Source organism: Peromyscus californicus, unplaced genomic scaffold (genome assembly GCF_007827085.1).
Source record: "Peromyscus californicus insignis strain IS unplaced genomic scaffold, ASM782708v3 Scaffold_4__1_contigs__length_199733344, whole genome shotgun sequence".
NCBI lineage: Eukaryota > Metazoa > Chordata > Mammalia > Rodentia > Cricetidae > Peromyscus > Peromyscus californicus.
In genome coordinates this window covers 80,501,154-80,528,658 of record NW_026294562.1, presented here as the reverse complement: position 1 = coordinate 80,528,658, position 27,505 = coordinate 80,501,154, and the positions used below count along the sequence as shown (strand labels likewise).

The 27,505-nt window shown below is 39.3% G+C and overlaps 1 protein-coding gene across 5 annotated transcripts in view; it reads left to right on the top strand.

The window, feature by feature from the left end:
* Window positions 1–257: 257 nt before the first annotated feature.
* Window positions 258–27,505, top strand: part of Rbbp6 (RB binding protein 6, ubiquitin ligase) — a 32,374-nt gene continuing 5,126 nt past the window's right edge. For 2 of the 5 annotated variants that reach the window (XM_052760637.1, XM_052760636.1), the window contains exons 1-15: window positions 258–1,043; window positions 6,334–6,433; window positions 8,877–8,913; window positions 13,282–13,326; window positions 15,317–15,405; window positions 15,522–15,618; window positions 15,947–16,086; window positions 17,922–18,035; window positions 18,903–19,075; window positions 20,069–20,510; window positions 21,950–22,046; window positions 22,163–22,241; window positions 22,330–22,384; window positions 25,122–25,190; window positions 27,033–27,395. In XM_052760637.1, the coding sequence (XP_052616597.1) occupies window positions 878–1,043; window positions 6,334–6,433; window positions 8,877–8,913; window positions 13,282–13,326; window positions 15,317–15,405; window positions 15,522–15,618; window positions 15,947–16,086; window positions 17,922–18,035; window positions 18,903–19,075; window positions 20,069–20,510; window positions 21,950–22,046; window positions 22,163–22,241; window positions 22,330–22,384; window positions 25,122–25,190; window positions 27,033–27,395 (2,066 nt within the window). In that variant the 5' untranslated portion in view covers window positions 258–877. The remainder of the gene's footprint in view (window positions 1,044–6,333; window positions 6,434–8,876; window positions 8,914–13,281; window positions 13,327–15,316; window positions 15,406–15,521; window positions 15,619–15,946; window positions 16,087–17,921; window positions 18,036–18,902; window positions 19,076–20,068; window positions 20,511–21,949; window positions 22,047–22,162; window positions 22,242–22,329; window positions 22,385–25,121; window positions 25,191–27,032; window positions 27,396–27,505) is intronic. The other 3 variants (XM_052760639.1, XM_052760638.1, XM_052760640.1) reach the window with 2 other exon arrangements.

Genomic DNA, 27,505 nt, shown 5'->3' with positions numbered 1-27,505 from the left:
CCGGGCTTCCCGACGCGGTCGTGGGCTCAGAGGCGACAGGAGCGGGAGCAGCGCGAGGAGCAGCAAGAGGAAGAGTCGGGCAGCCTCGGCAGTGTCCCCGGGGCCTACGAAGCCGTCGGCCGGGGCCCGGGGTGGTGAGGAAGGGCCTCGCGGCCTAGCTGGGCCCCGCACCGGCTTTGTGTCAGGAGGCGGCGCGGCGGCGGGGGGGAGGCGGAGCCGAACCGGGCGGCCGCTGGAAGGCCTCTCCTCCGCCGATCGCGCGATCTCGGCCTAGGCCGCGGGCCGCTCGTGGCCTCCGGGGAGCAGGCGCCAGGGTGTGTGTGCGGTGGGGGCCTGGGCCTGGGGACGCCGACGCCGGTCGTCCGGAAGCCGGGAGGAGGCGAGAGGCCGCTCGTGGACTCCGGGCCTAGGCCCTCTCCCCGCAACCTTCTCCCGGGGCCTGGGTCACCCCCATCCACGGAGAGAGACCTGCCGGGAGGTGCGGCCGCTATGGACCCCTGACCCCGCGGGGTCATTCGGACTCTAACGTGTGGACTGACCGCTACTGACTGCACCGCCTGCCCTGTCTCCTGCCGGCCCTTAGCATGAGCGAGGGGGACCCAGCCGGGTGACATTGTGCCGGTTGGCGGATCCTCGATTGCCCCTTTTCCCGTCCTGCTCCTCCCACATGAAGCGATTCTGAGTACGGGGGGGTTCCGGATTATTGTTCTCACGAACCCCCGCTTGTGGTTGGGGGGTATTTAATTTGAGGCCTTAGGGTCCTTCGTTGTCTTTTGAGTGTTTTGTGTGTGTACATATTTTGCTCTTAAGTTTATAAATATACATATATTGAGAGTGTCCACGTCTCCTCGCTGAACCTTAGGAATCCTTTGCCACAATGTCCTGTGTGCACTATAAATTTTCCTCTAAACTCAACTATGACACCGTCACCTTTGATGGGCTCCATATCTCCCTCTGCGACTTAAAGAAGCAGATTATGGGGAGAGAAAAGCTGAAAGCTGCCGATAGCGATCTGCAGATCACCAACGCGCAGACGAAAGAAGGTAAGAGGCACATGGGCCGCAGGTATTTATTGGGTCGAGGTGGGCATTGTCAGTTGCTTGTGAAGCCTTACTTCCATTCCTATTCGTTATAATACACAGCATTTCATTGATAGCTAAGGATTGCAGCACCCGACCTTGGAGTTTAACTGGCCTGTTTGCCTTCGGAATGCTGGGGTCATCTGTAGCAGGCTAATCCAAAAACGTATTTAATCTGGTTTTTCTCAAATGTGCTCCCCTCCCTTTACTATATTGAATTTTACCAGTGGGGAGGGATTGAGAAGAGAAAGGGTTGTTATCCAAGGCTGTTGGGGTTTTGCCTTGTGACATTCTCTAACTTGTTTTTTTTCTTCAGGAGACGAAGTTTTTTTCTCATTTGTTAAAGCAGCAGTAGATGTAACTTGTTTGAAGTTACCTAACATTGATTTGAAGTTAACAGCAAATTGCATGCCCCCTTTTATTTATTTATATGGGGTTGCTTGTAGAAAGGAGGTATTTTTGAGAATTTAATCAGTGTTGGAATCGTTTTTTTGGAATATAAAATGTTCGATGGTGTAATGTCAGAATTATTGATACGTACTCAAAAGTTGAATTCTGTAGCCCAGACTAATCTCCAACCCCAACAGTCCCTCTGCCTGAGAGTCCCAAGTGTGGAGAATGCAGGTGTTAGACCACACCCAGAAGTAGGTAAACTCTTAGTTCGTCACATTAACTCTTAGCAATTCTGGAAAGCTTCAGAGTGCAAGGCCCTGGATTGGTGTGTGTGTGTATATAATAAATATATATAAATAATTAGGTTTCTGAAAAACAGTGGAGTGCTACCATGTGTGAATACAAGTACGCCACTTGTTATAATCCTTGAGTTCTTAATTTTAAAGATAGTATTAGGACTTGTTTTTTTTTTTTTTTTTTTTGGTTTTTCGAGACAGGGTTTCTCTGTGTAGCTTTGCGCCTCTCCTGGAACTCACTTGGTAGCCCAGACTGGCCTCGAACTCACAGAGATCCGCCTGGCTCTGCCTCCCGAGTGCTGGGATTAAAGGCGTGCGCCACCACCGCCCGGCTAGGACTTGTTTTTATTTCTTTTTGGGACAGGGTTTCTCTGTGTAACAGCCTTGGCTGTCCTGGAACTTACTGTTTACCAGGCTGGTCTCAACTCAGATCTGCCTGCCTCTGCCTCCCTAGTGCTGAGATCAAAGGTGTGCACCACTTTGAACTCACCTCTGCCTCCTGAGTGCTGGAATTAAAGGGGTATGACACCACCCCTGCAAAAACAATAATATTGGGACTTGAATGGTGGATGTATCTTCTGACTCTGAACTTGTTTTGGTTTCTTTTTCTCAGAATAGTAATGCAGATGGGTGGGTTTTAGTAGATCAGACTTCTGACATTTACTGATAAGAAAATGGGGTCGTTTTGTTTGTGACATGGTCTTATTATGTAGCCCTCATTGGCCTGGACTTCTGCACATAGACCAAGCTTTCCTCTGGCTCACAGAAATCAACTTGCCTCTGCCTCCTGAGTCCTGGGATTAAAGGCGTGCTCCACCAAGTTAAATTTGATACAAGGTGTGGCATGGGTTTTTTTAGTTAAAGTTTTTGGGGATGGTCTCATCTTACTAGCCTGTAGTTGTTAGGTAGACCAAATCTTGTCATGTAGAATACCAGTTTTTCATTTGTAATGCAGACATGCATCATTATAATGCCAAAAGAATATTGTCTACTTCCTTCCCTTTGGGTAACTATTTTTCTGTAATTTCTCACTACTTTGGAAGAGGAAAGGTGTTTGTGGCAATAAACAGCTAAGAAGTCCACCAAAACAGCCAAAGTATTGAAGTCTACTTTACAAAACACATGGCTTTTTAAGAATTATTGGCTGCATTGCTATAACAATGCATCTTTATGAATGAGAGGAAAGATGAATTAGGGATATTAGCCACTTACAATTATCATCTACTGTATAGGTTTTATTTTTATTACAGTATTGTATGGTTGAATCATTTAAAACTAGACTTTATCCATCTTGCTACCAACCAACAGTTAAAGGCAGCTTTTAGACTGGAGTAAGTTGTGATTTAAGAATTCTTGTCCACACATTGACATTTTGTGACTTTGTATTATTTTTTTCTAGTTTAGGACATATAATCCACAACCTGAAATGCAGGGAAGTTATTTGCCCCACAGCATGTTTTCTTCTTATTCTGACCTTAACTGGAGAAAGTTTGATGTTAGGTTCGTTAAGAAAGAGTTGTGGGAGGTTTCTTTGTTTTATGCACTCACTCAGATTAGGGGGTGTGGGAGGGGGGTTGATAATGGTACAGAAATTTACAGAGCTGGAGAGATGGTTCTGGCTGTCAAGAGTGCTTACTGCCCTTGCAGAGGAACCCACTTCTGTTGCCAGGGCCCACATGGAAATTCAAAACTCGGAACTTCAGTTCTGAGATCTGAAGCCCTCTGGCTCCAAAGGCACCAGGCATGCTGGTAGGGTATAGACATGGACCCAGTTTTACAAGGCGGTTGAGTGAGAATTCTACTTGGTTTAGAACCATCTAGTGAATTAAAGGTTGCAAAATAAATGCTTACTGTACTTAGAGTTTCTTAGAGAGTGCCCGGAGTCTAAGACCCGAGAAGAAAGATTAAAGTGGATGATTTTTAGTAAGTTTAAATTACTGATCTGCATTGTTTCTGTAAAACATTCCTTTAGTTCTGGAAATCTGTCAGTTATCAAGGACCATAAACCTTTGGTAAAACTAAAATGTTTGTGTCAAAGTTTTGTTTAGGACTTAAGCCTGCTTGTTTCTAGACTGTTATTTTACAATGAATTCCAAATGATCTTTGGAGAAAATTTTGTTTTTATACTGTTCCTCCCATTCACCTGGTAACCTTCATACTAAATGAACTTGATTGATTTGGAAGATGAATATGAGGGGTTTTCTTGTTCGTTTTTATCCTTATTCTGGCTGTCCATTCCTTACATTTATCTTTTTTAATCCATCCATGACTTTTCTGTTTTTAGATAAAATTCATACTGGTAAGCCTTTTTTTCTTCCCCGAGAGCTGAGGCAAATGCTCTGCCACTGAGCTAAATCTCCATCCCCTGAGCCTTTTGAATCTAGAGGAACTGCTTTTTAAGGAGTTAAGAGTCAGACTCTCTTGGGCTTAGGAAACCATCATAAATGCAAATCCTTAATTGGACAGCTAGAACCTGTATTTGAGGGTATTGGAGCACCCTTTTAGTACTATAATACAGCACTGTGTTGATCAAATTCAGTTGTCTTTGTTTATTTAACAAGATCTTGTTGTATGGAAGATTAGCCTTGAGCTCAGTGGCAATTCCCTTGCCTCAGACTCCTGAGTGCTGGAAATGTATGTAGGCTTCTCACCACCCCACCTTACTAATAAGTTGTTTTTTAAAGGTTTTGTGAATACACTTAAGGTTTGTTAAGATGTAAAGAAACAGCCAAATGTTTGACACTTAAGTTTGGGTTCTAGAATTGTTAAACTTATTAAAAATCCTCCAATTTCCTGCTTCTGATTTTTCTTACTCATCTTTCTTGGAATTTGGGGACTGTCCAAGATAATGATAGCCTTTCATGCCTGCATTTAGGAAATTGCATCACTCTTGATTGGATGCCTGTGAGACATAGTCAACAACTGAAAACACACTAAAGAACTCTTGGTTGGGCAGTTTGCTGTAGAAAAGGAATACTAAATTTGTGTTAGGTACCTTAAGTGAGGCAAGTGACATTAGGAGTGAACCCTGGCCCAGCAGTGGTAGCACATGTCTTTAATCCCAGCAGTGAGGAGGCAGAAGCAGGTAGATCTCTGAGTTCCAGGCCAGCCTGTTCTATGAGTTTCAGAATAGCTAGGACACATAGTTACACAGAGAAACCCTGTCTCAAAAAAACAAAACAAAGAAAAAGAAAAAATAAACCCTGGTCTTGTTTTGTGGGATTGAGGGAGATTTTTGCATCTCTTAAATTGTGTATGTGTGTGTTTAACTTGATAATTTTACTCCTTTCTTCCTTAAACTCTTACTACACTTAAACTCTTATTACACTTAAGGTCCCCTTAATTTCATTCTTACAGAACTATTGTAATTATAGAGTAGAAAAATGGTACTCATTTCTCCTCTCAGTCTTCTTAAAAAGTGACGTCTGTTTGCTAAAAAGCTAGAAACCTAGGAATTCATGCCTGTTCTTCCTCCATTTTTGCAATACTCAGTCCATGAGTGACTGTCTAATGCTGCCTATCACCAGAGAGGCAGCCTTCTTATGACAAACTGTTTCTGTTCAGTTTGTCTCCTATGTAGATGCTAGAATAAGTCTTTTTAGGACGTAAATTGTCATCGCTTCTCAGAAAACACACCAGTAATTTCTCTTTTTTACATGGAAACAAAGTATAAATCAGTATATGGTTTATACTTTCCTACCTTATTTAATATAATTCTTTAATTTTCTTCAACATTTTAGTAGTCTCTGTGTCATTTATTTTTCCTCACATTGTTCCCCCTCTGAGTAAAAACTATTCATTTAGTTTTTGTGTGTGTGGCTGGCTTTTCATTTGCAAACACAAGTTCTTCAGAAGGGCTTTAAAACAACATTTTATCAAAAATAATACCCACTCTCCATTCTTTATTTTAAAAACCAATAGATGGGGGGGGGGGGTGGCGCACGCCTTTAATCCCAGCACTCAGAAGGCAGAGGCAGGCTGATCTCTGTGAGTTCAAGGCCAGCCTGGGCTACAGAGTGAGTTCCAGGACAGGCTCCAAAGCTACGCAGAGAAACGCTGTCTCAAAAACCAAAAAAAAAAAAAAAACCAATAGAACATAATTTCATGTTTAGCCTGACTTTTCTAGTAATATGCTACATGAGAAGCTCGTGCTTATGGACTAGGAAGGTACACTCTCATTTCAAATAGCCCATAGTTGGTCTTTTCTAGTAATATGCTACATGAGAAGCTCGTGCTTATGGACTAGGAAGGTACACTCTCATTTCAAATAGCCCATAGTTGGCATGTTAAGCCTTTCTTGGTTAAATGAGCTGGGAGACTGAGTTTCCCAAAGTGGAGGTCCTAGAGCCTAGGACCTGACTAGCTATATTGTATCATTTGAAGGAGCCCACTTAGGACTAGGATATTTCTTCTAACAATACTAGGAACCTAAATGCAAAGAACATGCATTTTGGAGTTCTTGTGCTGTAAGCTCACTTACCGTAAAACTGATGTTTGGTTGAAGTTTTCTTAATCCTGAGTATTTAGTCAAATCCCTAAATAGAAATTTGGCTCTTTGTTTACAGAATATACTGACGATAATGCACTAATTCCTAAAAATTCATCAGTAATTGTCAGAAGAATTCCTATTGGAGGTGTTAAGTCCACAAGCAAGACATATGTTATGTGAGTATTTATAAAAGCTCATGCATTTATCAAAATAGGCTTTTTTTTTTAAGTTTTCAAAACATTTTACTAACATTAAAATTTTATTGTGCTAATCATAAAAGCTGTAGTAGGATTTTTTTGGTTGCCTTTTTTCTGATTTTCCTCCTGGCAGCATCATGAATATTAAGTAATGCCAATATAAACTTTTTATCAATAAGAGGCTTTAGTTTGAAGGCCATAGAAACTAAGAGTCAGACTCATTTGACTTCATTTACTGCCTCATTTTGGATAAATTATTGCCTCTGTCTCAGGATTTCCCTGCAGCAGGGTTATGAGTGCAATTGGCTCACTTCTCAGAACTTTTATCCACCTCTTCTGTGTCTGCAGTAAGTGCAGAGTAACAGAATCAGAAGTGCTTAAATCACATTTTCTGGAGATGATTTAAGGTACAGAATATTTATTGCATCATTTATATGAAAGTGAATGCTGTTTTCTATAAATGATTTGCGCATCCTTTTGGTATCCACAGTGGGTGGAAGTAAGGATCCTATATCTAGTCCCCCATAAATACCTAGTGATAACTGTCCCTCTAACTTATAGAGGTATATTAGGAATTAAATAGTTCTTGGCATTGAATGAATACCTGTTATTAAAATGGAATTATGACAATCCTCGAAAATAATTTAGAGCTTCTATTTATTAAAGAGACAAAACTATATCATTAACAATTTTTCTTTATTGTTTATGCAGTGTTGAGGATTAAACCTAATCCTTTGCTCATGTTAGGGAAGAACTCTATCACTGATCCACATTCATAGACCTCTTCCTTCTTTTAGTATTTTAAGACAGGATCCTATTAAGTTGTTCAGGCTGGTGGTAGAACTGACCCTGTAGACCTAATGGCCTTGAACTTGATACCCTGCTGTCAGCCCCCTGAGAAGCTGAAATTACAGGTCTTCACTGGGCATGGTCATCTGAGAAGTTTTATATTGATAGCAGAACTGTAATACATGAGTAGGGTAGAATTCTTTTTATGTTTTAGCATGAAATTACACTTACTGTGTGCTTTTTAAAGACTTGTGTCAAGCAGGATGTGGTAGCACATGCCTTTAATCCCAGCACTTCGGAGGCAGAAACAAGTGGATCTACATAGGCCAATCTGGTATATATAGCAAGTACCAGGACACCCAGGGCTATTATATAGCTATATGATAAAGAGACTTTGTCTCAAAAAAGACACACAAACAAAAATAATAATTAAAACAAGTATCATATATTTCATCTCTGGAATTTTTTTTGATATTCAGAAACTTGAGAAAAGGATATTTGAAGTTCATGGACATCTTAAGTTGCTTCATATAAAATTGCTTATTAATTTATATGTAGGATTTTTGTTTATAATATTGGCCTCATAAAATGCTTCTCAGTTTGAGCAAATGCTTGAAAGTTCAAGTTATTTTTGTCAGTAGTTCAAAATCACATAGGAACTTAAAAATTCATTTTAGGTGCTGTCTAGTGTTCTCTCCAGTAAACTTTAGCATTTAAAAGCCTGTTACTTAGGACCTCAGTTCTGGTCCCTCTTCTAGTCTGTCTAAACTAAAGAGATTTGGGGTTTGCTTATATGTTGTTCTAGCAACAATTTGTCCAATTATATAAAAGCATAAAATGGATTTTATAAAATATTTTCAGATTATGTTGTATCTTCCAGAGACCTTAAATTTTAATAATTGGCTATTGTTTTAAAATGTTTGTTTGGTTTTTGAAACACAGTCTTTTCTATAACTGGAACTCACTTGTAGACCAGGCTAGCCTGGAACTCACAGAGACCTGCCTGCCTCTGCCTCCTTAGTGGTGGAATTAAAGGTGTGTGCCACCACTGCTTGGCTTTTAAATACTTTAAAAATTATAATCATCACCTTGTCTATCTGGATTTGAAAGCTAATTTTTGAGCACAGCAGATAGAGGTCTGTCATATTACCGACAGTGGTCTGCTTAAGAAATTGGATATGTAGAAATTTATATCTAGATTTAGCAAAAAAGGAATACTTATTCAGTCCATTATAAGTAAATCACAACGTTTATAAATACCTTTATAATACCGTTTATAATACCTTTCAGAATGCCTCAATAAGAAATTTTTTTAGAAACATGAATGTATTTTAAACCTTTGGCAGTGGCAAATAGTAATCAGAGTTCTTGCTCATTGTATCAGAAATTGATTTGTATCAAAAGAAAATTGTATTCCTAAAGATGTGAGATTAGAGATACGTATTAAGATTTATTAGCAGTCACAGTGGTGATGCACACATATTAATCTGGCACATGGGGAGGAAGAGGCAACAGGATCTGGCCTTGACTGTATAGTGGCCTAGGCTAAATGAGACTAAAAATACACACATATGTATATACATGAAATTCATAAATAGCTAATGTTAGTTTCTGTTTCTGTTTTATTTTTTAGAAGTCGAACTGAACCAGTGATGGGAACTACAAAAGCAGTATGTAAAAACACAATCACCCTTTTTCTACACAATTGTTTTTACCTTTATAATGTTTCAGTGAAGTAAATCATTTAGAATACCCAACTGACCATAGTGCACACTGTAAATAAATTGTATTTTGATGACAGTTCAGTTGAATATGGATATATGTGACATAATTTGTAGTTACTTTGTAGAAATGGGTAATTGATGCCCTTTACACTGTTTCATATTAAATATGATAGCATTCTCCCTGTATGACACTGTGGTGTACAGTAATGTATGATCCTTTTTAGATGGTGTAGGTTTAACTCTGAAGAACATGACAACATGTTCTACATCTGTCTGTCTATAGTTAGTATTTTGTATGTATGTACAGGCTGTTTTGTGCTTTTTGTTTCTTGCAATAAAAAAAAATTGTTTGGAGTGTATATTTTGCCCTTTTCACGTTGTTTCACTTAGTTTATTAGAGTTTTTTTCCTGCCTGATTGATGGCTTTCAAAAATGGATTAGCAACATGCAGAACTTATATTATTGTTTGATCCTTTCTCCAAGTTCAAACACATCCTAGAAAAGAGCTTTTGAGAGGCTTTTGATGAAGCTTTATTAGTCAGTCTTGCTTTATTTGGCACCTGTGAGCTCCTGTCCTTTGTGTACCCTTGTTCCACACAGTGCAGACTGAAACTGCATCTCCACCACCAAGAGTGCAGAAACATGCCGGTGATTTTAATGGTTTTGTACAGTTCATTCACAAGCTAGTCTATTCAAATTGGAATGTTTGCCTTTTTCATAAGATATTAAAGTGCTGCATTAGTTATAGATTATTGGAAGCTGTATCTTATCAAAAGCAACTCTGGTTAACTAGGGTAACATCTTTTTACATTACAGTTAACCCATAGTGTGACACTATTTTGGCTTTGAGCTTTTAAGTAAAAGCATCACTTCTAAATTGTGGGACAGGTGCTTCAGAACACAGGGCTATCTTAATTTGGTTCTGTAACTTGATGGTTCTCTAAACATTTGACTGCTCAGGCTGAATACTTGTACACGAAAACACAGTATTGAAATTTTCGTTTAGAAATCAGGGGTATTGCTTGCTGTTTCATTTTATTCTTTTTAAGTACTACTGATATTTGTGTATGAGGCATTTCACTAACCTTGGATCGTTGGATCTTAACCATGATAAGTAGAATATATCAACTTTGAACTTGTTCTCTAAAGTGTATGGCCTTTAGTTGCTGTCTAAATACAGTGATTCAAAGATAAAAAGTCAGTGTTTGGGGGTTTTCTCCCACATTTGGATATATGGGTGGGTTTTTTGAGGGGTTTTTTTTGTTTGTTTTTTGGGGTTTTTTGTTTTTGGGTTTTTTGTTTTTTAAAGCATAATGCTGTAAAACTGTCCAAGTTTCTGTTTTGCTGGTGATTGGTTTAAAACTGATTTTTGTGTATCCAAATGCTAGCACAAATTAGAAAAACTGTCCCGGTGACTGTAGTAGTAAATGTAACACATTTGTATAAACTATTTTTATATAGTATTTAAATTAATTCAGATGAAGTTTTATTTCTTGAAGACAATTATTTCCTTTTTGTTTATTAGCATGTGTATAAACACAAATCACATGTTCATAAATAAAGTTAACATTCTTTTAGCCTTGTGTGTTCCCTGGCATGTCTGTATTACATTTATAAGAAATTTATTGTAAGCTTATTCAGATTTCTTTCTTTTAATGTTTTAAACAGTTTTAATTTTTAGGTAGAATTAAGTGAGATAGAGACATAACATAATCTGTTGTCTCTATCTTTTATTTGCTTGGATGTTTTGTTGACATTTAGAATCACGGAAACGTGTTCATTGACTAATTAGTATTCATAACTTAGGAATAAGGATGGTTTGGCTGTACACATTAACAAGCAAAATAGAGACCCTGGGCAAAATTTAGAAATTCTGATTATGAAAAGTCTGTCCCTATACATTTTGGTTTTGTATTTTGAGACAGGATCTCATAGCTCAGGCTACCCTCTGTATGGGAGGTTGCCTCTGCGTGCTTGAGTTTTGCCTCACCTGCTCTGTGCTGAGATTGCAGACTTATGACATCCTAAGCAACTTGGTTTTTTGTTTTCTTTTTGAAGACATCAAGTCTTGCTGTGTAACAACTCTAGCTGGTCTGGTATTTGCTATGTAGCCCAGGCCAGCCTTGAACTCATGGCAGTCCTCCTGCCTCAGCTTCTCAAGTGCTGGTATAACAAGTGTGGACCACCACATACCAGTGTATTTTTGGTGATTTAAGCCAAGTCTGGTCAAAGATGACTGTTTATTCCCCAAAGCCTTTAGTCATCCTTCCATGTTGATCAGAACATCCAAAGCTAGATGTTCTGCTAACTGAACATTGGGATTACATTCTTTCAGTTTCATTTAAGTGTAATTGACCTAAAATGATGTCCAGTACCTGCTCCAGAAGCAAGGTCCTAATACAAAGGAAGGCTAATCTTAGTGATACCTGTAGTACACATCATTTTTAAATTTGGCACATTTAACAGTACTTTACCGAGAAGTCACTTTTTTTTGATGGTTTAGCAAATGTAAATTCCTCATAATTTTTCAGCCATTCTTTGTGGACATTTTTTCTCATCTCTTAATGCCCTGCTATAATGTAAAATTGGGTGCCTTTCTTTCTAAATTTTTGGTATCTTTGACCTCTTAGATAGTATAGAGATATTTTTGGTGGGAAAAACCATAATTAAAATGTAATTTGTGGGAAACCACTTTGAACTCAAGAAGTCCATGATAAAAAGAAGTAAAAGAAAGCAAAACAATGATAGCATTAGTTACAGAGTGGATTTGATTGGGTTAGCAACAATTTAGACCTTTGTCACCTGTTACAGTAATTCCTGGTAATTTAAAATGTAGCCCTTTTAAAAATAAACCTGAGTCGGTTAGGCTTTCTTCTGGATAAGAATATTTATATATTTTTCCTAATTTATTTTTTCTGCTTCTTGAGATTAGTCCTTAAGTAAAAAATTCTTAAGAGCTAAGCAAGAGAGCTCTTGCTTATGCGTTAGTGGTTATGCATTAGAAATGTGGGGTTAGCACCTGAGGAACTCTGCCATGCTTACGTGTGGAACAAAGAGCCATTTGTCTAAATAAACATCTCAGTAATAGTACCCATCAGACTAAACTGAAGGTATTTGTAAGATTTATTTTTATGAAACAGATTCTTGCCACAGAGGTCATGCTGTGTCAACCCACTGTGTAGCCCAACTCTGAAACTTGTGGTCCTCCTGCCTCAGCATCATAGGCAGGTGCCACCATGGCTAACTAAAATGTATCTTCAATTTAGCAAATGTAATTCTTGTATTTATCAAATTTTTTTTATAGTGGACATTGGTGACTTCATACTGAAGCCTGTTACATTTCAGTTTTGTGTTTTCAATACTTTTAGAAGGATATTTGAAGACATTTTCTTTGAGCCAGATATCCTGCTTGAAGTCTGTCCATTCCAAAGAATCCTGACCAGTATCATACAAGAATTATAACATTGAATAGGAATCTAAGGAGCTTTAGGGAAATCTTGTTGAGAAGCTGATTACTAAGAAACGCCTTTGTGTACATGCAGATAAACATCTTTTTAAAACTATATCATTTAATGGGATCAAGTGAAAAAAACTTTAAAAAGGTTAACATTGTATAATATGTTCTTAAAGCCTTCTTATATCCTTGCCCTGTTTGGTTAAATTGACTTTTCTCCAAATGCTAAAATCCATCACTGTGTAGGACAGCTCTTTGACTCTTTCCCAGGTTAACTTTTGTGTTTATTTTCCCCCTTTTTCTCTTTCTTTCTTTTTTTTTTTTTTTAAGGGGGGCATTGGGGTGACATGGCTTAGCAACTGCTTTGATAAGGAAACCTGTGGTTTCTTGACAAGAGGAGCTAGGAATTGCCTGGGAGCTGTTGTTTACAGCAATTATCTGAGGCCTAAAGAGCTGCTTGTTTTTATAATGTTTAATGGCGTTGGGGAAATTAGATTTTTTTTTTTTTTTTAGTTCTCTCTTGCAGTGTACATTGTTGTGAGCATTATCAAATTTAGAGACCATTGAGAGACATGGACTCACATTGTAGTATTGAGTCACCACTCTTCAGTAGAGGAATTTTCTACCCTCTGATTTTTCACTGCAGGAAGTCCTCCCATACATCATAGCCTTTAGAACTCGGTATGAAATGAAACAAAAGATAAAATAGCTTGAACATATTTTCAGGCTTCAAACAAAACATTCTTTAGAAAAGTAAGAAAATGCCCAATATTTAGCATTAAGTGACTTTAGGGGCTAATAATCACTTTCAGATGTTTTCAGTGTGGAACTTGAATGTGTGTTTAATTTTTTGTGAACAGATTGATGACTCTTCTGCATCTATTTCTCTGGCCCAGCTTACAAAGGTATATATATATATATATATTCTTGACACTATAAGTCTAACATTTTAAAAATATGAAGCAGTACTGTTTTAAGGTGGGTGGGGGAGGATGGATTTGTGAATGCATTGTACATACTATTACTGCCCTGGAAAGAGTAGTTGCTGTCTGAGAAGATAGGGGAGTAACTTGGTCAGCGCCCCCGCATAATGTTCGTCTTCAAGACTGAAGAAACACAGGAAGCTACATTTAACTGTTTTCCCCCTCACACAATTTTAATTAGACACTGGAAACTAACACAATTCTGGAGGAATTTCCTGGTTTTGGCTGTGAATTATGTGGACTTTAAAATAGCCAAAACAGAAGATTTCCTTTACATGGACAATTGTGTGGTTAATTCTTGAAATTTTGAATTGATCCCACCAAGGTCATTATTTTAAATGTGATACAGTTGTTTCCTTATGCTTTAGACTTGTAGTCTGTCTGAATTAGAAAAATTTTAAACAACCTAATTTGTTTGAACACAGACTACATGAATTGTGTAAGTGTATACTTGAAAAGCTGTTTGTAGGAATATGAGTGTGTATGTTTTTGGCAGAGGGCCAAATTGTTACCTCCTGAAATCACTGTGTATACCATGTTGTTTGACAAGGTTGCTTGCATTTATTCTCAACAATGTGTATCTTCTATTTGGAAAAGCACTAGTGATGGATTTTTTTTTTTTAGACAGTATTTTAGATCGCAGATTGTGTCTTTAGAACAGAGCAGGTAGGCTTGAGGGCTCAGAAGGGAGCTGCCCAGCTTCCCAAAAGTCTTTTCCCTGCTCTCAGAAGTGTGAAGTCTAATTTAACAGCTAACAAGTGAAAATGAAAAGGCATATTTGATAGTGCTGTCCCTATTTTGTCCTTGGCTTCGTTGTGGGCTGTGTCCTTTTCCTAGGGTGTATCCTTCAAAGATGTCCTGTTAACAAATTGCTACTTAAGCTCTCTAGTCCTGAGAAAACAAAACACTGAAATTAATGATCCTAAGCAAAGTGGATGAACCATCCTATTCTATCATTTTCTAATGCAAAGTGGTTTAGCATAGAGTTCACATCTTTGGCAGGTTATAGTATATACTGTTTATCTTATGTACTGTAAGGACCGGATTTGAGTTCTGGTCTATTTCTACCATTGTTACTTGGCTGGGAGGAATTGGGAAGTTTTGGAGGTTTGGGGATTTTTTTTTTTTTAATCTATTTGTAAAATAATGTTTGGGTTCAAACAAATTAGTTGTTAAACATCTGTAATCAGTTTTCTGTAAATGTTACTGTTGTTTCAAGCTCTGTTAATGTTAAGCATTCTTTGTATATAAAATTACAATAAAGTGTTAAAACTGGTTGCTTGTTTTGTGGATGAATGTAAAGGTAAAACTCTGAGTGACTGATGTGAGTGGTAGGTGCTTGAAGATCCAGGTTATTAGAAAATCACTCCCTTAGACCCTGTTTATATCTAGACTGTTAGATTTCTGAAGTTCATAAAATTTATGTGAACTTTAAATTTTAAAAGCATACCTTTGAACTAATTAGAAACTGACACCACTAGCCAAAGAGCCTTGTGACTTGTAGTGTGTAGTAATGCTGTCGTTTACCCCCCCGCCCCTGCCTTCCAAGTTCTAAATGTAAATTACAGTCTCAATGCTGGGACACTTGAAATGTTTTAAAGATTTGACAACATCAAGTGTTTCTCTTTTAATTTTATCTCACCTGGCTTTGAGTTCCTCGAACAGTCATGTGTATAGATCCTAATGTAAGGTACAGACAAGGTCTAAGGTCTGAGTGCTCCCAGAAAGACTTCCTCAGCCTCCCAACCTCCCCTAGACATAGAGTGCTGTAAGAGTTCCCAGTGCTTCTCCAGGTAGCCATGGAAAGCACAGCTCATTTGGATGTTGCTCTGTGTAGGACGAGTGTGTTGTCTTTGCTGTGTGGTCTTAATGTGTTTCTAATGTGTGTGTCAAATAATTACCTGTTAAACAGACTGCCAATCTGGCTGAAGCCAATGCTTCTGAGGAAGATAAAATTAAAGCAATGATGTCGCAATCTGGCCATGAATACGACCCAATCAAGTAAGTTCATAAATACTGTTATGCCAATAGGAATTTTGGGGTGTGTTTGCCCCTGCAATTAGAAGCATTGTTTTTCTTAAATTTCTGTGTACATATTAATTCTTTTTCTTTTTCAGTTACATGAAGAAACCTCTAGGTCCACCACCTCCATCTTATACCTGTTTTCGTTGTGGTAAACCTGGTCATTATATTAAGAATTGCCCAACAAATGGGGTAAGTGCATGTAGAAACTGGTAGATCTAGTTTTTCTTAGAATTATTTCTTAACCATATTTGCCATGGTAAAAATCTCCATGTAAATGGCAGATGAGCACAGCTTTTGGAGTCTAGGTTGCCAGGTCCCAGGTCTTGGCTGTCTTTTGAGTAGAGCATGTTGCTTGTCTCTAAGTCTTGTTTGTCTGAAGTAGTGGTGATTAGTTCACATAGCAAATTCTGAGAACTAAATTGAGTTCCTGTGTGTCAGTGATGAGCACTGCATGAGGTGTATAGGCATTTACTAAAGAAGACTGTTTTGTCTTTCTTTCCTCCCTTCCTCCAAATAGGATAAGAACTTTGAATCTGGCCCTAGAATCAAAAAGAGCACTGGAATTCCTAGAAGTTTTATGATGGAAGTGAAAGATCCTAACATGAAAGGTGCAATGCTTACGAACACTGGAAAATACGCAATACCAACTATAGATGCGTAAGTATGCAGGTTAGGTGTGACCTGTGGGGACCAGGCAGTCCCAGGGTATAGTGTTTCAGTCTTGGGCTTGTAACTTGGCTACTTGGATTCCTTGGGAAGTTTCCATTCCAGAATTGTTCATTTCCACGTGTTACATTTCTGTGTTAATTCTGAGAGGCTGCAGTCTGCTCCATTTATGCAAATTTTAAATGAATTTGGGGATTTTTGTCATTAGTGAGTGCCACTTCCCTTGTAGTCTTCTAATTTTTTCTTTCTGTCATTCCTTTCTTCCTCATTCACATACATGCTCCCACATTATCTTACATATGCTATTTCCGTTTCCTAAGTGAGTAAAACAGATGTAATCATTTTGAGAAGCAAATGTTTAAGAATGAAAGTACAGCAAGATGCCAAGGCAAACTTCAATGCTGGGCATAAGTGAAATACTGAGGAGTCTTGGCTAGCTTTAGATAGATGACATCATCTTCAGACTAAAGTAGGGCTCGTTTTACCAACCATTATTAGTTCAGTTCAGCCCAGCCAGCTCTGTAAAATGTCTCAGTGTTTTTTGGGTTTTTTTTGTTGGTGGTGGTGGTGGGTTTTATTATTTTTTTTTTTATTATTTTTTTAATTTTTTGGGGGGTTATTTTTGAGGCAAGACTTTGTAGTTTAAGCTCGTCTCACACTTGTGCTCACCCTTCCTCAAGCTTCCTCCTGTTGGTATTACAGATGTACACCTCCGTGTGTGTGTGTGTGTGTGTGTGTGTGTGTGTGTGTGTGTGTGTGTGTGTGTGTGTGTGTGTGTGTATGTGTATGATTGTGCACATATGGAGGTCAGTACAACTTTGTGGAGTTGCTTCTCTCCTTGCAACTTACCGTGGAAGCCTGGCAAGCAGTTCACCTGCGGACCCATTTTGTAGGCCCTTATAAGCTAGATTTTAACAAAGGAACAAACACTGTCTAGTGGTCTGATTCAGCTTAGTCTGCCATAGATCTGTTCTTACTGTGTACTTAGCTATCTTCTTTTGTTATCTCCTATAGTATAAACACACATAGGTATGTTGTAAGTGTTCCTCTAGACTGTGATTCCAGATTCTCTGCCCCGAACCTCTAGTTTTTATTTAGAAGCTGTGGTAAGATCCTGATTCTGTATATTTAAGCTAGCCTTCCAAAAGATTTTGAAGTTGAGATCCTAGAACACCCTTTGATTAACACCAGTTTAGATGCCAGGTGTCTATGTTCTCAGGGGCAGATGAGTTTCCCCAGCTTCCTACACGCATGTTGAAGTAGCGTAGTGAGCAGGTGGGATTGGTACTGAAAGGATGTCCATTCAGGGATGTGCACGTTAGTAGACAGATGGTTTGCTGCAGAGAACTGATGCTCCCTCCACTCCAGCCCTGCGCACATGCTCTGCTTCACCCCTCTGCTTTCATCAGCCACCATCCTGAGTTTGTGATCATCTTATGCAGTCTGTTGTTACGCTGTAGCTAGTCCAGAGACATTTCATAAATGCTATGCAACAATTTTCAATTGGAATTGATTTTTTTGCAGTCAATTTAAGAGCAGACTGCTTCATCTGTATTATGTAAAAGTTGTTGAAAAAGTTAACATCACCTGTGAGCCCTAACTAATAATTCATTGCTTTTGAGTCCTGGGGGAGAAAAGCTCATTTATGTCAGACGCACAGCCCATAATGGGGAGAGATGGGAGCCCTAATATTTAAATAAAACATTCACCCTCTCCACTAACACCACTGATAAGCAACTCAGACTCTTCTTCTGTTTCTTTTTCTATCCTGTTCTCTTCCCCTCCCCCTTTTTTGTTTTTTCCCTTTTTTCTTTTCTCTTGGGCAGTGGGAGACTCCTCTTTCACAAATTGGGAACAATGGGGCATAAGCAAATTGATACTTATTTGTGGAATCGTGGTGATGTCTATGGAGCAGCTGCAACACAAATAACACACCTAAGGTACCCTCCTCCATCCAGCTGAGACTATTTCATTTCAGCATTGAGATGAGCACATCCTGTTCCTAAATGAAACAAAGATTTTCTCTTAAGAATTCCTGTGGTTTACAACTTTGTCTGAGTATAGAGAAGTGGGGACTTGTGAAACGGTAGAGGCAAGTCTGAGAATAACTTTTTGTATGTTTTTAGATGTATTTAACTCCTACCATTCCTGAAAAATTCATTTCTACAAAAAGCTACAAAAAAATTATAGTATGTTCTTTCATATTTGTGTAATGTATTCTGATCATTAAGTCATGTTTAATTGACAGGTAGATAAATCTTTTCAAGTAGTTACAGGAGATCATTGGTTACCTAGTCTGGCTGATAGCCTGGTTATAGATAGCACAGTTCCCATCCTGTGGCATTCAGTTGATGTCTGCATGGGTGTGACAGAATCCTGGAATGTGGGAGGGGATTTTTCTGTTACTTTTTCTTTTTTTTTTTTTTAAAGGAACACCTGGTTAAAGGGAAATTGTGACTTAGGGTATCTCTCAAGTTCCGATTCTGTCTTTGTCTGACACTTACATAGGACATTCTGATATCTTAACATGTTTTACCTCTCTGGCCTTTAGTTCCAAGAGTTAAGGATTCTAAGATCCTTTTAGTTGCTTTTAAAGTGTTTCTTTACTTTTGTTTACTTATTTGGAGTTCTGATTTGTGTCTGTTGAGGATAGGCATAACTGCCCCTGTATGTTGGAAGATATGTTTGTCTAAACTCAGTGTCATTGTCCTGAGGTTACATGTTCTGTTATAATACAGTATGCTGAGCATAGAGCATGACTGCTCTGCCTTCTGACCATCCTAAAATGCAGAAACTGTCTTTTACAGAGAGGCCTATGCCATCGGGAAGAAAGAGAAACCACCCTTCTTACCAGAGGAACCCTCATCATCTTCAGAAGAAGACGATCCTATCCCAGATGAGCTCTTGTGCCTCATCTGCAAGGATATTATGACTGATGCTGTTGTCATTCCCTGCTGTGGAAACAGTTACTGTGATGAATGTAAGAGAGTGGGACCCTTTAGAGATACTTTTTTCGGAATATTTGTATTTGCTGGTAAATTACAGGGTGTCGTGGTTTGGGTGGATGGTTGGTTGTTTTTAATAACGGTCTTGTGGGCCTTTGTTCGTTTACTTAGTTTTTGAACTTAAGCTGGCTTTGAATCTAATATCCCCCCTGACCTTTGTCGATAGTTTAAATAAGAGTCTTGGGTTTTCCTTGTGTGTGTGATTGCTTTGCCGTCATGTGTGTTTGTGCCTGCTGACCAGAGAGGCTAGAAGAGGGTATTGGATACCCTGGAACTGGAGTTACAGACACAACCCCAGTCCTCTGGAACAGTAGTAAGTGCCCTTAACCACTGAGCCATCTTTCCAGCCCCATTTTGGTTTTTGTTTTACTTTGTTTTGTTTTTTAATGCTGATTTTTGTTAAGCCATTTCAAAGACACTAAAAGCATGTAAAATGTTTGTCACTCTTTTCTAGACTTAGCTCTATTTTTTTGTACAATATTTTCATTGCTAGCCAAATAAGGATGAGTATTTGATAATGCATTTTCTGTCTGTTTAAACATTTGTTTGAGGTCCAGGCATGGTGGCACATGCTTTTAACTCAAACACTTGGGAGGTAGAGGCAGGTGGATAACTGTGAGTTCAAGGCCAGCCTGGATTACACAGTAAGATCTTGTCTCAATAAAATGTATTTGGGACTGGAGAGATGGCTGTTGAGAGCACTGCCTGCTGTCCAGTGGACCCTGGGTTCCATTCCCAGCACCCATGTGGCAGCTCACAGTCATCTGTAACTCAAGTTCCAGAGGATCAGACCCCCTCTCCTGGCTTCCACTAAGTTGCTTTCCTTCTTTTTGTTCTTTTGGGTTTTTTTGTATTTTAGACAAGAGTCTCATGATTTAGCCCTGCGAGGTATAGGCTGTCTTTAATTCATTATGTGAACACCAAGTTCCTACCACACCACCTCATGCTTAACATCTTATCATACATAGGTATTAGGACAGCACTCCTGGAATCAGATGAACATACATGTCCAACATGTCATCAGAACGATGTTTCTCCTGATGCTTTAATTGCCAACAAGTTTTTACGACAGGCTGTTAATAACTTCAAAAATGAAACTGGCTATACAAAAAGACTACGAAAACAGTTACCTCCACCACCACCCCCAATACCACCCCCAAGACCACTCATTCAGCGGAACCTGCAGCCTCTGATGAGATCTCCAATATCAAGACAGCAGGATCCTCTGATGATTCCAGTGACTTCTTCCTCAGCTCACTCAACTCCCTCTATATCTTCATTAACTTCAAATCCGTCTTCCTTGGCTCCTTCTGTGCCTGGAAATCCATCCTCTGCCCCAGCTCCAGTACCTGATATAACTGCAACAGTGTCTATATCAGTCCATTCGGAAAAGTCAGATGGCCCTTTTCGGTAAGTCTCTTATCTTATTATTGAGGACAGATAAGGGCAGTGGTGCAGTTTTTCCTTGCTATAGTTAACCATTTTTAAGATAGGGTTTTACTATGTAGACCCACGGCTGCCCTCTAAATTCACAGAGATTTGCCTCTGGGTGCCTCCTGGTTGCTAGGATTAAGGGTTGTTTTTTGGTTTTGGGGTTTTTTTTTTCCTAATTTTTAATTTTCATTTTATATGTATGAGTGTTTTGCCTGTGTGTATGTCTGTTTCTGCAGTGGCAAAAGAGGGTGTTTGATCTCCTCGAATGTAGTTATAGATAATTTTGAGTATGTTGTATGGGTGCTGGGTCTCTAGAACAGCTAGTGCTCTTAACCACTGAGCCATCTTTCCATCCCCTAAAGTAACAACTTCTTTATTGGACCCCTGAGCTTAGTGAAATAACTAAATTGCAACCTGGTAAGTGATGATGCACACTTTCAGTCCCAGCACTCAGGAGGCAGCAGCAGGTAGATTTCTGAGTGTGAGGCCAGCTTGGTCTACAAAGTGAGTTCCAGGACAGCCAGGGCTCCACAAAAAACCCTGTTTTGAAAGACCAAAAACAAGAAAAATAAAAAAAGAATAAGTTGTGACGACATGTAACCTTCTGAAAGCAACCTAGGACTTTGTGGTTTACCAACACATGCAACGTGGATGTCAGGTCCTGTTTCATAACATACTGAAGGAAAATCTTAAGAGTGAAATCTTTACATATATAGGGTATCCCACTGTTCTGGTTTAGCCTTTATTTAGTCAATAAAGGAAATAAGCTGGGCAGTGGTGGTGCACGCCTTTAATCCCAGCACTGGGAGGCGGAGCCAGGCGGATCTCTGTGAGTTCAAGGCCAGCCTGGTCTACACAGCAAGATCCAGAACAGGCACCAAAACTACACAGAGAACCCTGTCTCAAAAAACAAAAAACAAAAAAAACAAAAAAAAAAGGTAATACGGAGAATTCTCATAGAATATTGTCCTCATAAAGTGCCCTCTTTGACTTTCTTATTTTGAAGTCTTAAATTTTTGCACTGATTTTCTATCATATGTATCATTTCTTTAGGCAATTCCTTTTTTTCTTTTTTTTTTTAAGTGTATATGTATCTGTGGGCATGCAGGCATGTGGCTGCCCCAGCCATGTGTAGAGATGGAAAACAGCTGTTAAGGACTTGGTTCTCTAGTGCCAGCTTATAGGCTCTGAGGATCTAATTCCAGTTAGGCCTATACTGCTAAAGCATCTCACTGGCCCAGACTTTTACATTATGTATAAAGAGCGCTTTACAGCCTGTCCTTTAACTTTTTCAGAAATTGTCATTAACTCATTTTAATGCAGGATGTAGATGAGCAGTATTAGTAGTGATTGTTGTCATTTTACTCATTATCATCCACCCTGGTGACGCTTGGTTATGTTCTGTTGTTTTCTAGGGATTCGGATAATAAATTATTACCAGCTGCTGCCCTCGCATCAGAACATTCTAAGGGAGCCTCCTCAATTGCAATTACTGCTCTTATGGAGGAAAAGGTAGATTTTGCTGGCTTTAGAAATTTTTTTTTGTTTTTTGTTTTTTTTCAATTTTTGATTTTTGCTTTGACTTGTAAAACTTAAATACTATTCCTGTTCTTTGATTATTCCTAAAGGGTTACCAAGTGCCTGTCCTTGGAACTCCATCTTTGTTGGGACAGTCATTATTACATGGACAGTTGATCCCCACAACTGGTAAGTAACATTATTTTGATTTGGACCCTTATCCCTTTAGGAAATAATTAATAGTGAATCTCAACATTCATTCTTTTTTGTTTATAAGGTCCAGTAAGAATAAATGCTGCTCGTCCAGGTGGTGGTCGACCAGGTTGGGAACAGTAAGTACATATCAAAATAACCTTCAGATACTTGCCTTTGAACTAAAAAGTAGAGACTACAAATTAGACAGGAGATTATATGTCCAATATTATCTGAATGAATAAATGTATTTGACACTTAAAAAACCTGGAAGCTTGAGACATTGACATTCATACGATTGAGTGTGTGTGTGTGTGTGTGTGTGTGTGTTACTGGGAATTGAACCCAGGGCTTCAGCATGCTAGGGAAGTATTCTGCTCTGGAACTTTGCCCACAGCCCATCACATTTGACTCCCCAAACTTTACTCATAGTCTCTTTTTTAAGATTTATTTCTTTATTATGTATACAGTGTTCTGTCTGCACGCCAGAAGAGGGCACCAGCTCACATTATAGATGGCTGTGAGCCACCATGTGGTTGCTGGGAATTGAATTCAGGACCTCTGGAAGAGCAGCCAGGGAGGGCTCTTAACCTCCGAGCCATCTCTCCAGCCCCAAATCATAGTCTCTTGACTGACCTTCCCCTAGTAACACATTGACTCCTTATATGAACTATATGTAGTGAAAAATGTATGATACACAATTTAGTAAGGGCAAACTGCACATGGAGATCATTAGCACCGCCCAGCGCTTTAAGTAAATGCCTACAGTGGAATCTCAGAGGTGCCGTGTGCACAGTAATTATCCAGTTTTGATCTATTATTGAGTCTTTGACTTCTCTTGGCTGGATTGTGCTGTGTACAGTCTGTATAAGTTTAGTAAATTTTTTTTTTTTTTTTTTGGTTTTTCGAGACAGGGTTTCTCTGTGTAGCTTTGCGCCTGTCCTGGAACTCACTTGGTAGCCCAGGCTGGCCTCGAACTCAGAGATCCGCCTGGCTCTGCCTCCCGAGTGCTGGGATTAAAGGCGTGCGCCACCACCGCCTGGTGCTAAGTTTAGTAAATTTTAACTTCATAAGGTTACATGTTTTGTGGTTTAAAAAAAACAGTAAAATAGACTTTTAGCAACATTTAATGCATTCATAACACCCCTTTTTTTTTTTTTAAGATTTATTTATTATATATACAGTGTTCTGTCTGCATGTGTGCCTGCATGCCAGAAGAGGGCACCAGATCTCATTACATATGGTTGTGAGCCACCATGTGGTTGCTGGGAATTGAACTCAGGACCTCTGGAAGAACAGCCAGTGCTCTTAACCTCTGAGCCATCTCTCCAGCCCCATAACACCCTTTTCTTCATTCTTTCAGTATTTTCAGGCTACCTGGTTTGTCTACAGATTTTTTTAAATTGTCATAAAGTTAAAACCCATTTCAAAGTTTACTTTGTAATTCTTTTCCAAAATAGTAAAATACACACTGATAAATCCTTTTCTTCCTTAGAACATAGGGATCTTGTCAGGATCTCACATTAGTAAGTTGATCCCATATTCAAATTTTCTAGATTTTTATTTTTCTAAAAGGTTCAACTCTCTCCTGTTTATTTGTATGATCAAAATTGAATGTAGTAAGTAAACATCGTAAGACTAATGTCTACCACACAGAGTTCCCTATTTTTTTCCTGACTTGTTAATAGTTATTGAAATCTACAAGATGTGATTTTCTGCCCTGACACACAAAGAATATCGATGTCTGTAGGGTGCTTTATGGGATTAAAAATTAGTAGATTTGAGCTGGAGAGATGGCTCAGTGATTAAGAGTACTTGATCTTCCAGTGGACCTGGATTCAATTCCCAGCACCCACAGCCATCTGTAACTCAGCTACAGGGGATCTAATGCCCTCTTCTCAAACTTCTAAAGCCACCAGGCATGCACCTGGTATGCAGATATGCATGTAGGAAAAATACTCATACACATAAAATTAAATGGTTTTTTAATAAGTTTATTTAATATTCTAATTTATGCAGATATTTCTATGGGACTTATATCCTAAAATCTTTGATCTTTTCGTTTGATGGATAAGCCATATATATATATATATTGTTTGTTTGTTTTTGTTTTTGTTTTTCAAGACAGGGTTTCTCTGTGTAGCTTTGAAGCCTGTCCTGGAACTCACTTTGTAGACCAGGCTGGCCTTGAACTCACAGAAATTCACCTGCCTCTGCCTCCCGAGTGCTGAGATTAAAGGGGTGCACCACCACCACCTGGCTAACTCATATTTCTCATAGAGAAAATAGACTGATGAGAGATTAGCAGAATATATCAGTGTGTCTCTAGAACATAAAGTCTAGAGACAGACACACCTGAATTGGCATCCGTTTACTGGGTACAGAACTGTGAGATGTAGGTTTCTCCTCAGCCTCCATTTTTTCATTTGTAGCACTCGAAGTATTCTACTCAAGCATGTAAAATACCTACATAGAGCCTTGCAAATTAAAGGGCCCTTTCTAAACAGTAAGTTTGTAGAGTGCTGATGAAAATACAGAATATTATTTGTTTAGATCTCTTCTGGATCAACTTTTTTTTTTTTTTTGGTTTTTCGAGACAGGGTTTCTCTGTGTAGCTTTGCGCCTTTCCTGGAACTCACTTGGTAGCCCAGGCTGGCCTCGAACTCACAGAGATCCGCCTGGCTCTGCCTCCCGAGTGCTGGGATTAAAGGCGTGCGCCACCACCGCCCGGCTGGATCAACTTTTAAGAGTTCACATTAGGGAAACGTTTTCAAAACAGTTAAAATAGATAATTTCAAGTATGTGTGCTGATAGGTTGTATATTATACCTAAAGAGAAATATTCAATTCTGTTATTCTGTTTCTACACCTTGCACAGTTCCAACAAGCTTGGGTACCTGGTTTCTCCACCACAGCAAATTAGAAGAGGGGAAAGAAGTTGTTACAGGTAAGCGTGCTAACCGTCTTGGAAAATAACCCCATGGCACACTGGGTAAAGAAGTAAAACACGGAGGTGCTGAGGAGAAGGAGACATCATTTGTTCTCCTTCTTACTCTTAGTAAGTCTTCAGCAGTTGTCCTTAAGTAATCTGGGTACTAGGGGTTAGATAGAGTTCCGTGCTGATTGCTTGCCTGACATGTGTAAGGCCCTAGGCTCAGTCCCCAGCAGATGCAGAATAAAATCTCGTTTGAAGGTACGTTTACAAAAACTGTTTTGCTAAGTGTTGTGCACGCCTATAATCCTAGCATTTGGGAGGCTGAGGCAGGCAGATTGTGAGTTGGAAGCCAGCCTGGATGAGAGTACAAGACCTGTCTGGGGAGGAAGGAGGAAATATAGGACAGCATAATATAGAGAAGATGAATTAGCATGATGACTTAAGTCTCCGTCTCTGGTATGTATGTGAGCATACATGCTTACAGAGGCCCATGGAGCATGTCAGGTACCCTGCTCTATTATTCCCTGCCTTCATCTTTTGAGAAAAGGTAGCTCACTGAGATTGGAGCTAGACTGGTAGGAAGCTAGCCCCAGCAGTCCTCCTGTCTGCCTCTGCCAACACTGGGCTTAAACGTAGGCGTGCATGACCACACATGGCTTTTTAGGTGGGGGGTAGGTGTTCGGGCTCAGCTCCTTGCACTTGTGCAAACACTCTTACCCCCTCACTGAGCTATCTCTGTGGCCTTCAGGCTCTGTCCTTTGTGTTTCTTCAGTGATTACTTGGTCTGTTATCAGTACATGGAGAATACCGCTTATGAAAGTTCCCCAGTTCAGCTCCCAGATGGGAAAAAGAGTTGTGCTTCTTTCTGTCCCAGGCTTTCCTCACCTTCTCTTTTCCAAAGGAAAAGGCCAGGAGATTCGTTGAGGGTTCTTCCCCCTACAGTGTTAAGAAGCTATAGGTTTTACTATGGTGGTTGTTATTTAAATCAGGGTTCAAAGACTTCCAGATCTGTTCAGACTGTTACTGATCGTCTAGTGCTCCGTTCAGAATTGCTAATCTTAGGATAGTTAGCTGCTGTTTTGCCTAGGTTGCATTAAAAGAAGGTGATATGTATTAATTCATGGTTCTGAGCACACTTAAGTCTAAACTCCTCCTGCTGCTGTTACATACCAATTACTCATTGTGTCAAAAGCCAGTAGTTTAACAAAAGCACACTCAGATTCTTTGAGACAATTCAGAAACTTTAGCATTGTTACCTCTGTTTATAAGGAAAAATGTTGACATTTTCAGTTTTGATTACAAATATTGGAATTAGTATGATTCTATTTTGTTTGGTATTCACCCACTTCCTCCAAAAGGAAGTTACGGTGGCTTTTAATGTAAACTTTAGGTCTAGAAAGGCATTTGGGGGAGAACTAGGTCACAGCCATGTTAACCTGTCACTTCCTTCAAAATATGTTTCCTGTCAGCTGCTAAGTGGCCTTAAAAATTAGAATCTTGGGGTGGAGAGGTAGTTTAGTGGCTAAAAACACTGGGCACTATCACAGAGAACTCAGGATTTTGAAATACACTTGAAAGCTTTTTGTTCTGGGCAAGTTCTTGCTATGTTACCCAAGCTGGTCTCAGATTCAAGTGATTGTCCAGCCTCCTTAGTAGTTGGGACTGTAGACCCATATCACCATACCTGGCCTGTAGAGTTTATGTATACAAATACATCTTAATTGCATTTGTGCTAGAGTAGTTGATTCTATTTTTTTGTACTCTAGAAAATAATTAAGAACAGAAAAAGACAACCTCATTTGTCTCAGATGAATTTAATTTAAAGGTATAATACCTTGGAATTTATTTCTCCAGAAGTATAAACCGCGGGCGACACCACAGCGAAAGATCCCAGAGGACTCAAGGCCCGTCACTCCCAGCAACTCCAGTCTTTGTGCCTGTTCCTCCACCTCCTTTGTATCCGCCGCCTCCCCATACGCTTCCTCTTCCTCCAGGTGTACCTCCCCCACAGTTCTCTCCTCAGTTTCCTCCTGGCCAGCCCCCACCTGCAGGATATAGTGTCCCTCCTCCAGGGTTTCCACCAGCTCCTGCCAATATCTCAACACCTTGGGTATCATCAGGAGTGCAGACTGCTCATTCAAACACCATCCCTACAACGCAAGCACCGCCTTTGTCCAGGGAAGAGTTCTATAGAGAGCAGCGGCGGCTGAAGGAAGAGTGAGTCTTCTCATTTGAAGTTACCATACACTTTGCATTTTCTGATACAACATTAAATAGGTATTTGGGAAACATTTTCCTGTGTTTCCAGTTAGTTAAGACAATTCACC